Below are 12393 nucleotides of genomic sequence, written 5' to 3' on the forward strand. Positions count from 1 at the left end.
ACAGTGGTGATCTAGTGTTGCACTGCTTTAAAACAAATCATGCTAATTATCCCTTTTTTTTTTCTTTCTTTCTTTACACATAAAACAGAGCAATTGTAGTGAGACATTTTTTTTTTTTTTGGTTTTGTTTGTTCCGTGTTTTGTAATAGCTGGTTTAATCTGGAATGGATGATGAAGATTAAAGACAGAAAGCTTAAAATTACAAATTGTGAGCAATTTGTTTTGTTTTTTCATTGCAACCAAACCCGTTTCAAGAGCCATAGATCAGTAATTTCTTTACATTTTGGTCTTTTTAAAAAACTGGGATTTTTATGCGCTGGATGGAAAATGTAGTTAATGCAAGTTAAGAGAAATGTCTTCATCTAAAATTAAATCATGTAAAGAAGAGAGGAGTTTCATCGCTTACCTGCTGGTTCCTCAATTTTTTAGCATGAATAAGTTTACACTGGGAACCCTAAATCATTAAATTCGATGTGTTCACTTACATCCGCCTCAGCGCAGTTCTGGTACGCTCACAGAGGGATCAATAAAATAATACCACAAGAAAGAGGTTTGGTTACAGCACATTGCATCAGGCCAAAAAAGAAAAGCCATGCACCAGGCTGACTTTAGCCTGCGCAAATTAGGTGGTCTCTAATCCCATAACAGCATAGTAGTGAAAACATCAGTAAGCATTGGTTCTTAGCTCTCGGATTTAGCAGAGATGGACTTTGGGTCTTGAAGATTATTGCACTGAACAAGACTGTCACTACCAGATCCGTCCCAGAAGCATGATCCGTCCTGCTCATGTGCAAAAAGATATACATCCGGGTGTCCATAAATAATGTAATTATGGTACCTAAAATTACTTGTTTCTATCCTTAACTCTCTAAAGAATGCTAATACACATCTTTAAAAAAAAATGTCATGACTTTTGTGAGGCAATTGTGCTGCTTTTTACATTTTCTGTGTTAAACTGCTCCTCTGACTACATCAGACATGCTGTTTATCTGCATTTTAATTGTTTCTTTGTTCAGGTTACGCACTATATACAGTGATTTTTAACATGGAAAAAAACCCATAAAACTCAAAAGACTAGATTTATGTTTAAATCCAAAGCCGAAAACGTTAGCTCCCAAAAGTAGCGTCGGATCGCATTTCCGGTGCAGAGACAAGTGATAAAACAGAAAGGATTTAAAGGCATTTATTTTCTGAGGATATTCATTATTAACATTTAACACATCATAGTTTAGTATGTTTACTATTTTGGGGGAGGGAAAAACGTCATTCAGGTCTTTTTAACAAATAAAAATCAAGGGCCATCCGGATGTATATCTTGATGTGCAAATGAGGTGATGGCGCATGCGCAGAGCGGACCGTGCTTTCGTGACGGATCGAGTAGAGACAAAGACCTCTAAGGTGGTGCTCACCTTCAAAAGACAAATGGCCTTGATCAGCATTCATCCAAATGGACCTTTTATTCTTAATGCTGAAGCATTTTTGTTTTAAGTCACCATAGTTTCATTCTTAAGATCGGTATTGTTTCCTTTTGTTCCAGTGGGGCTCCTTTCACTTTTCTCACAATCATTCATTGTTTCTTTTCATTGCTCCCCTGACAGACTGTGTAGCAGTATGTTTAGATCTAGATGTTTGAGCAGAACCTGTAAATGTACCCCACAGAGCAGCAGCTTTTCCTGGCAGAGAATGCCAGCAGCTCTGTACTTTAAGGCTCAGTGTAAAAACCTGATAGCCCAGCCCATTTTCCTCCATCAAACTTTTCTCCCAGACTCCTGAAATCAGTCCAATGTTTGCTCTCCTTGCTGATCCTCATATATGGATCACATGAGGGAAAACTGCTTATGTTTGACTGCAAAGAAGCATGCAGTCTTTATGTATGTGTGAGCATATAAAGGTCTTAAATGTGTTGGCTAGCAGAAAGCACGTGCATGAGATCCTTCAGTTCTTTTCAGTAAAATGTTGCACCTATGGAGGAGTTAAGACTGACACATTTTAGATTTTAAAACAAATAAAAAAAAAGATAATTTCCAGTTCTGATTTGGATGAATTTGAGATGGTTTTGAGGTCACTCTTTAGTTTGACCTGCATATCACTGCAGATCTTCTCTGGCCAAAAGGCTCTGGTGCATTTCTCATCTTCAGCACTTAGAAAGTCCAGACTGTTGTGATTTGGTTAGTATTTGTAGAGAGTGCAGGGTTGCTTCTTTAGGTTTTGTTTTTGTGAAAAACAAGCCAAACAGTAAGCATGGTGCTAATGTTGTATCGTGACATGGTGAAAGAAATAGAAAATGGGTTATGTGACGTTTTGCTTCACAAATTTAAAAGAACCATACCAAATTTAATGCTATAGAAAATGGGAGAGGGAAGATTCATTGTGAGTAACGTCCTATGTGCTTTAAACTGAAATTGCATAATGATCAAAATTGTTCTTCATATGATCTTTTTTACCACCCATACATAAATTTGTTTCATTGAACAAAGTCCTTTAAAAACGGCACAAACATATTTTAAATTGTCTGTCTTTTTAATAAATAGATTATTAAATAGTAAATTAATCTAACTTTGATATTATCCACCATTTTCTCAAAAGTCTGAGTTTTCTTTTTTATGCGTAGATTGTTTCCATGGCATTAAGAGCAAAATAATTTTTAACAACATTCTGATTTAACAAAACAGGAACTTGTTATATTATTGAATAGAAAGATCAATAAAATATGTGAAACACTTCTGATTTCGAATATGCAGAGATGTAAAACTATCATTAAATGACAGGGTATGTCGCTCTAACATGATGTCAGACTAGTAGTGCCTTTAAACAGGAGGTTCTGGTTGTTACCATAGAAATGTTCAAACGTGGCTCAATGAAGCTCATTAGCTTACAAAAGCATTACTACCATCCTATTTCACCTTTTTTTATTTTTTTATTTATTTTTTATTGTCATTACTCTGTCACAAGTACAGTGAACAAAGTTAACTCTCTGCATTTAACCCATCCCCTTGGGGAGCAGTGGGCTGCCATTGTCTGGTGCCCGTGGAGCAGTGTGGCCTTTATGGTCTTGCTCAGGGACCAAGAGTGGCAGTCCATGAAATGTGTGGGACTTGAACTCAGGACCTGCAAGCCCATGCTCTAACCCGAAGGTCTTCAACAGGGGTCCACCTAGGGGGTCCACAGAGGTACTGGATTGGGATCGCAAAGTTTTGGTTGATTAGACTTTTTTTTATATTCCCCCCTGCAATTTTTTCCACTAATTGAAATGTCTTTAAATCCACGTTAACATGAATTCAACAGACTGTAGTAAACAGATAAATGGAGGCAGAAGATGTCTTTCAGTCATCAATGCACACATTCAGTGACAAACAGGAGCTCTTTCAAGCTGGGCACCGTTTCATTCACAACACCTGTCCCATCAACCAGGAATCAGAAATACTTTATAATCCCAGGAATATTCATTACACGACTCCATCTGTAATAGCAAGACTATAGAACCAGTTTGATATAACACAATTGCATACAATATATATAATTAGGGGGTCCCTGCTCCATCTCACCATCAGTTTGGGGGTCCTTGACCTGGAAAACGTTGAAAACCCCTGATCTTACCAGTAGGTCACCACCCACATGCTAGCATGTCTTTCTATTAGGGCTGGGTAAAATAAAATCGATTTAATCAATTTTGAATCAATTGCTTTACATTTTTGCAAAATTGATGTCTAGGGAATGAGATCGATTCATTTTAAAGTGACGTTTGTGACGTTCACATTCAAATGAGCAGGAAAGATGCACTTAAGATTAATTCAAGCCAGACAGCTGCAAATATAGCCAATAGGTTGACTGAAGACATTAACAAATGGGGGCTGACCAGCAAACACCCTGTAGTTGTTACAGACAACGCTGCAAATATGGTTTGTGCATTGAAGTTAATGCAGCTCATGAATGTCTGCTGTGTGACGTCTGCTTGCTCGAGTGAGGCTTCACTTTTTTACTTTTCACAAACAAGTTTTCACTTATGAGACAGTTTTGTTCACATCTCATGTTTAAACTGTCTGTTTGCACTTTGTGTTTAATCTAACAGGAAAAAACAAAATACATGAGTATTTTGAAACACAGTTGAACCACTTTCATTATTGTAAAAACGGATTGAATTGAAATTAATCGTTTTAGAACTGTATGAATCAAAATCTCATCGATTCAGGACTTTGGCGAAAATACCCAGCCCTACTTTCTATCATCAAGTTCTCACCTACCAAGCAAAGCACATCACCAAGCTCCCTTTGTTTTTGTTTTTTTTGTATACTACAAAATTTGTTTTTATTTTTGTTTATTTCCGGTGCTGCTTGTTTGTCACCATTAAAGCTTGTAAATAATCCTACAGCAGACTCTAGATCAATTCGTATTTCTGGTCTAGCATGCTTCCCTCACTCACGCATTACTTCTCTTGCAAATATCAGTGAGGCTCAGCTTAAGAATGAACAGCAACGCCATCCAGTGGACCGTGGTATCATTACAAAACTCAAAGAAACATCCTCTGAGACATTGTTTATTTTTTAAGTCGATTTTTTTTTAAGTTTAGTTATAGTTTCTTTCATTTAAATTATTATTTAATCCAAACAGATTAATGTGTGAAAAAATATTTGACTGTTTTCCTGGTAACAACACCAACATATTAATAATAAAATCACACTGTTACAAAAACCGAAACAAACAAAAAAGACCTGCTGCTCTGGCCTTCCAGCTTCCTTCTGCTCTGCTTTGTCCTGAATTGTGCCTGATCGGAACCTGGCAATGCATCTACACAGCATCATGCTGCTGCTTCCATGGTTTGCCCTAGAGGTGTTGTGAACAGGGTGATATATTTGTGTTTTCCTCCACATAAAATTATTCACGACTCTGCCTTAAACTTTATTTATTAGTCAGTTTACCCTTTTCTATACATTTGTCGAATTGGTGGTTTCTCTTAAAAAGACCACATGATGTTTAAGGCTCTATCCCACAACCCAGCATAGATAAGTTAGCATAGATCAGGGGTAAAAAGTAAAAAATCAGCAGAGTCCGAATAAAGAAAATCATAAACCAGTAAAGCTAAGGAGACATTTTTAATTATAATCTGTTACTTTAAACAGAATTTAACATTAAAATAAAATGTGTTTTTTAATGCATCCATGTTATACATTGAGTGTTTAAATAAAAAAAAACATCTATAAAAAAAAGATAATTTTTCCATTTTAAAATGGAAGGTGTTTTTTAAAGTAGAGTTCAGTTTGGTATTTAGACAATTTCCTGATTCACATATTTTATAAAACGCCTGAACTGACAGATTTTTATTTTATTTTTCCCTTTTTTATTGCTTAATGAGAGCAGTGGGCTTTAGGCTTTAAACCTGGGTTTGAATGGTGACAAAGCCATTCTAAAGCTTAATCAAGGTGCTCATTTTGAGCCTGGGTCCATATTTATTTTTGATTAAGTTCATGATGGAGAACCCTGTTTCACAGCAGTATAATGAGCCAAACATACTCAACATTTTCAGGATCATCTTTGAGCACGCCATTTCACTTTTCTCTCACCAGTTCACTGCTGTTCTCCCAGCAGTCCAAACTTTCTCTGCTCTCTTTTTCTCATCATTTTCTCCTTCTTTCCCATCGCTCGGCTTGCCACCGGTTTGCCTGCTGTGTCTATAAGTAGCAGCAGCAGCAACCCAGACTGACAGCAGCTCATTGGATAGTTTGTATCACGTGCAGCCTGGGCCTCAATGCTTTGTAGGGCTTTACCATGTTAACAGGAGAAGCGGCGCAAGTGAAGTTAGACACTGTCGTAGGACAACACGTGGTAATTTATAAATGTTTGAAACCAGGTTGGGTCCAAACTAGCCAGTAGGTGGGTCCGGATCTGGACCTCGGTCCGCTAATCTGTGACCTCGGTCCACTAATCCGTGACCACTGGCAAAGACTGTAGATAGAGGAGAAGATCATGTTCTTGTTGCAGTTGAGCTTCTTGATTTCCTGGTAGGGGATCAAATGGTTCTGTGTGAAACTTCCAAAGCCTTGACTATTGTTTTATAAGCCAACTGTCCTTTAAATATCTCTAAAACTGTCTCCTTGACCCTTTATAGTTTAAAGGTATGAATACTTCAGCTGTGCGAGTGTGAAATTCAGGCCACTTTTTTAATGTCCTGTTTTGTCTCTTCAAGGTCCGAACAAGGTTTGAACTGAAGTCCCCAGTTAAGACCATTGAAGACTTCATCAAACGCTTCACCCCCAGCCGCCTGACCTCGGGCTCCAACAGCAGCAGCTCATCAAGTCTGAACCGCTCCTCCAACAAGGGATGCTCCAGCTTGCTTCCATCTCCTTCAGCTGAGAGCACGCTAACCAAACTAAACGAGGAACAGCTCTCCGGCACCTTGGAGCACACCTTCACCATCGATCCACCCTCCTACGACGGAAAAACCTCCGGGAACCCTGAGGAAGGAGAGCTGCGCTACGAGGCGGAGTCGCCTGATGAGGCTGCGTTGGTTTACGCTGCCAGGGCTTACAAGTGCTCCCTGGTTGGGCGCCTCCCTGACCAGGTTACGGTGGAGCTGCCTCACTTGGGGAAGCTGAATTTCGAGCTGCTGCACACACTGTGCTTCGACTCCACCAGGAAACGTATGTCGGTGGTGGTGAGACACCCGCTCACTGATCAGATCACGGTTTATACCAAAGGAGCAGACTCCGTCATCATGGACCTCATCAAACCCTCTGAAACGGGTAGGGAAATCATCACTTTCTGCTGCTTTTATTGTCATTTTTATACTACTTAATCTGATTTGGATGATAATCTTCTTCTCACTGTGTTCTTCAACCTCAGCCAGGCTCTTGGTGCTTTAGGAATAAGGTTTTGCCTTAAAGCTGTGGTTGTATGTTAAGAGTTGTTTTCTGCATGAAGGTGAAAACTTAGTTTGCTGCCTCTGAATACCTATCTCCAAGGATTCAGCCTCTTCCGTCAACTCTGATTGGTTAGCTTTATCCATATCTCCTGTATAATAGGACCTCCCTCAGCATGATACCGCTGCCGCCATGTTGTACTGTTGGTGTTCAGGGATGATGTAGCACATATGTAAATCTCGCTACTCTATAGAGTCCAGACATGTGGCTATTACTTGTTCTGTCCACTCCAAAAAAGTTAAAATAAAACCCTGGACTTGGTTTCCAAGTATGAAGATGTTTCTCTTCCCATTTAGGAAGCTTTTTCAAATCCAAAAATTTGCGCCCAGTTTAAAGCTTTATATCTTTGCCCAAAAAATGTTTTGGCTTAGAAAACATGCAAATTGAACCAGAAGAATGGGTCAGCCCCTTAAGAAAGGGGAGTCGTTTTGGGTTCTTTGTCAGCCTACAATGCCCGATACTGGTCTATGCCTCTGAAAGGGGGGCATTAAGGGGAATTGATAGTCTGGCTGCAGACGAGCTGTTTTTTTTCTCTCTCCTGCATGGTGAGGAGCATTGAGATGATAGCGGTAAGAAATCGACTCTATCGCTGCGTTTTAGGGTTTTGAGATCTGAAACCTGAGTCCACCCCCTCTGTTTAAGGTTGGGTTTTCTTTCTTAGCATTGATGGCTTCTTCACACCCTGTCCAGGTTATGTCCGCTGATTCCACACGAGTTTCTCTTGGTTTGTTACTTAAGGCTCAAAATCCCTAGAAGTTTAGAAAGTTTGACATGAGCGAAAAGTGAAAAATTGACTCAAAATGGCCGAATTCCAGTGAGTTTTAGATCATACCTCCAACAGACTTCTTTTCTCCACCCCAGGATTTGGGGAGAAATACATGTGTATCAAGTAAAATAGATGGAAACATTATAAGAAAGAGAGTCTAAATCCTCTTTTCTTTTCTAAGCTGAACTCTTATAACTACAAAAAGACAGAACGCGTCAGTATTATATTTATTAGTTTCTGACTCTCTCAAACTACTGCCGATTAGATCCACCTCAGCCGTTTCGCAACACCACATAAGTGAGATTCTTTCTTTTCATACCTAATATATTATATTTCCTCACTTCCGTTCTCTGACCCGCCTTGGGCCTTAAAAGTTCAGAACCGCCTCTTACCTAAACTCAACTCCTTTCCATTTAAACAAACAAGACCACAGGTTATGTAAGAACTTGCTGTTTCTGCTGCTAAACTCAAAGACTAAAGACTGAACTCTGCTGCCTTCCTCAGATAAACTTCCTTTTCTGCGTCATCTTTCCTCGTTGCATAATCAAAGCACTCCTTTATATTCTAATGGTAAAGGAGCAACAGGTTGTTGGTATTCCAGGCACAAAAGGAACCAGTAAGGATTTTTGGGGGAATTATTCTACTAGATCTGTGCCCATAGTAACCAGACATTTCGCTACACATGCTTGGAGAGACTAGTGTCAGCCCTCGTTAAATATTTAACTTTTGCATCTGAAGTCGAGCTCTCCAGGCCACAATAACCATTAGACTATAACTGATAGATTATATAAATAGATGTGTTGGTATCATGCTGGTATTCAGCAGTTAAGGAGAGACTCAGAGAATATTCTTTAACTTTGGGCTTACAGGCTGGAAGGGTTACTTTTACTTGGAGCTGTCCCAAAGTCAGATTTGGGACAGCACTGAAGAAAAATGTTTAGGAAAGCAAGATGTGTAGCTTTAGCTTTGAGGAGTAACATTTTTTGATGGCAAAATATTAACTTTATGTGGCCATTCTCCCATTGTGGAATTTTTGTATTACAAATATCCCGGATTACTTTTAATCAATAGACCGTTATCGTAAAGCAGAATATAAAAAATCGAAGATTGGACTTAAAATATAGCTTCAGGACCACCATAAGTATGGAGTTGCCGCTGCTTTTTCATATTTATCTAATAATCAGTCCACATTATGTTTCCTATTTGTAATTTGTTGCTCACTGTGTCCATAAAAAGTCGGCGGATTAATTTTGGACAATCTAAACTTCTAACTGTGTGTAAAATGTCTATATTAGCAAAAGTTACATATGCGCTGTTTGGAGATATACACAAGTGGGTGCACAGGCGGGTCTCAAGGGGTTAAAAAGTGCAGATTAGTGCCGTCAATTCCATTGGATTCAGTTTATTTACACATATAGTGCCAATTCACAACACGTGTCATCTGAAGGCACTTTACAGTTCACCAGACCATACAGTCAAATTGTTTCTTAAGCATGCTTGTATTGACAGCGGAGAGAAAAAGCTCCTTTAACAGGAAGAAACCTTAATCAGAACCAGGCTCAGTGTGAGCGGCCATCTGCCGAGGCCGACTGGGCTTCATGGAGACAGAAAAAGAGATACAAAAAGGTAACTGTAAAAGGCGGCCCCGTCCAGGAAACACACAGCCAGGCAGACGAGCTCTGAGCCAGCTCCCATGTCAGAGGTTGAAAGAGAGCACATCCAGCCAGTCATAGTCAGAGAATCAGGACTACACTGGAAAAACAGGCCAGTCTCCAACATCTATAAACAAAGGTGTTGATGGCAGCAGCACAGCTGATATTTCTCTCCAGGATGATGTCACAGCCAAACAGGAACAGACGAGGCGAAGCTGCTATGAGAAAAAGCAGAGAGAGCATAATGAGTAGAGAAAGAATGAAGCGGGAAGGATGAAAAAGGGGTCCCTTTGTCCTCCAGAAGTTTAAGCCTATAGCAGCATAACTATAGAGATAGCTCAGGATAACCTGAGCCACTCTAACTATAAGCTTTATTAAAAAGGAAAGAAAGACAGGGTGTCTGCCTCACAGCCTAAAACTGGTAGTTGGTTCCAGGTCACCATAAGAAAATTTGCTTGGCAATATATTGTCCCAGAAACTATTGAGATAAATAATAATATATTCGTTGGGTTCAAATCTAGGGTGTCCACAGGGTTGTAGAAGGTATTGCATGAAATCAGCAAAAAGTATTTAAAAGTAATAAATGTGATATTAAGAAATACTTTCATTTTAAATGTCTACATAACTGAACTTTTTTTTCTCTTTTTGTCTTAAATACCTCCTAAATATCTCCTGAAAAATACAGGTATTAAGCCAACCTACATTATATATATTTTTTCTGTCTGAGAAGGACCTCAGACAGCAGTGACATCACACAGACATCAGTCAGTGTGCTTAAGTGCTCAAACTGTGGTCAATCCTTAACAAAAAAAAAAACTGACTGTCAGTTTGTGCTCCAACCATAGATCTTATATGCTCTGAACTAACAACCCCTCCACCTACCTCATGCTGACATGTGTCCTCGAACGTCAGAGCGCCGTGTCTCACTGCATTGATCGGTGCCAGAAACGAGTATTTATACCAAACTGCATTAAGCATGCTGCTCACAGCTGCCAGTCAGAATCACCTGCAGCGTCTTTGCTGCTCTCTCGCCCTCACTGACAGGTGTGCAGTGCGTAAAGAAATGGAGCAAGTGGTCCAACTGCAACTTCTTTCTTATGTTTTTGAAGGCAAACTCATACGATGCCACGAAAATGTTGAAAATTGGCAGTTGTCTTTAGAAATGTTGGAATATGTGCGCTGAACTAAGGATCCCAAGGTGTTTGTGAAGCTCCCAGTCTGCTCACGTGTGGGACAGACATAAATACTAGTGGTTAAAACACTAAAATAGTCAGTTCTGCACAACTACGGCTAGTTTCAGTTCTAGCACCCTAAGGAAGCCAAAACTGACATCTTTAAATTATTGCTTTATGTTTTTATAAAGAATAATTTCAGAATTTGGTTAAAAACTAAGCTAAGCTGTGAAAAGAAAAATCTATTCAATGCCAATCCAGAAATTAGGAATTTCTCTTTTTGTTAAATGAATGAATCCCTTTAGCTGCACATTTCTGCAAACCTGTTCTGTTTTGCTTTTTCCTCACTAATTTATTAAGATGGAACTAAAGAAAGTCTATAAAACAGCTTTGGTCTTAGGTTAGTTTTAAATAACAATTGTTTCAATGGATCAGCGTTTTCTTATTTTTTATAAGAAAGACAAAAAAAGGAGAAAATTATCCTTTAATTCAAATAACAATACTTGGTATAAAATTACCACACTGTAAATTTGTGGTTTTTGATGTCATATAAAAATCAGAACTGTATTAAAAAGGTATTAAATTTAACATTCTTGTATAAACTGGCTTGCTACTTCTCACAAGGTCCTCATGCGACACTAATAATTCAATAATTGAACTTTATTGATCTAACCCATCCCTTTGGGGAGCAGTGGGCTGCCACTGTGCAGCGCCCGGGGAGCAGTGTAGGGTTAAGGGTCTTACTCAGGGACCCAAAGTGGCAGTCTTTTGGAATTCAAACCCAGAACCTCTGGGGCCTAAGCGCAACGCTCTAACCACTAGGCCACCTCTCCCTTAAGGGGAAGGGTGAGTGCAGACCGATAGAAGCCATTTGTTTTCCGGACTTTATAGTTAAAGAAAAGGGAGTCGCAAAGAAAACAATCATACAAGCAAAGAGAATGTAAGCTGTTGAGCTCAGGTAAATTTATCATGTAAATTGAATAGATTTTTTCTTCATTGTGCAAGGCCCAGTGCAGATCAGATGCAGCAATAATTTGATAGACCTAAAGCAAATATGAACCCTTACACAAACAATAACTGCTTTATGCAGTGTGTACAAAGTATTAAAGATAATTTGTGTTGCATGTTTTTTGCCTGACTTCATGTGCTATATATGTTGAATAGTTGGGTCCCTTCGAGGCTGCTCCAGGGAGTACAAACAGTGCTGATCAAAACAGCATGGCTGTTTGAGGCTTGTTCTTCTCCCTTGTTATTGTTTGCTCACGTCACAGAAATAGTCACATGTAAAAGTGTCACACTGTACAGTAAGCAAAACACAAAACAAATTGACTTAAATGTTCAGATGACAGAACAAAGGGTGTGTATTCTGTTATGTAAAGCTGCACTTCCTGTAAACACAGCATTTTCCAACTAAATGGATTAAACTGTACCTCCTTTAAAACAATATTTGCTGATTTCTTTTCTTATTGTCTTAAAAAAAAACAAAGTTACAGAAAGAAAACCAGTTTCTTATAAATTAAAGTAGATAGTATTGTGGGTTCACTTTGAAAATTTACAAAAAAAGAAAGCTTTGCAGTGGGCCTTGATAGATTTTTACAATCCATATAGGAAGGACAGACCAGAGTAAGGTCAAACTGTATTATTTCAAAACCTAAGACGATTCAAACACTGTTGCTTGTTTAATCGATCATCCACATTTTTCCAAATAAAGTTCAGTCAAGCAAATAAAAAAAATTTGTCAAATTGGTTACTAAAATTATAATTTGCTTGCAGTGGCAACAGAACCCCCACCACGTCTAATGCTGCGTTCACACCAAAAGCAGCAGAGGCAGCAAAAATGCGTCTGCTGCTTCATTTTTGATGCTTGTACAAGTTTAGTTCTGTAAAAG

The 12393-nt window shown here is 38.9% G+C and overlaps 1 protein-coding gene across 1 annotated transcript in view; it reads left to right on the top strand.

The window, feature by feature from the left end:
- atp10a (ATPase phospholipid transporting 10A) overlaps window positions 1-12393 on the top strand; it is a gene marked incomplete at its 5' end in the record, with an annotated part of 50145 nt that overhangs the window by 14426 nt on the left and 23326 nt on the right. The window contains one exon of the mRNA XM_038304288.1: window positions 6182-6737. Within this exon, the coding sequence (XP_038160216.1) occupies window positions 6182-6737 (556 nt within the window). The remainder of the gene's footprint in view (window positions 1-6181; window positions 6738-12393) is intronic.

This window comes from Cyprinodon tularosa, unplaced genomic scaffold (genome assembly GCF_016077235.1).
Source record: "Cyprinodon tularosa strain WSP-4 unplaced genomic scaffold, ASM1607723v1 ctg114, whole genome shotgun sequence".
Taxonomy (NCBI): domain Eukaryota; kingdom Metazoa; phylum Chordata; class Actinopteri; order Cyprinodontiformes; family Cyprinodontidae; genus Cyprinodon; species Cyprinodon tularosa.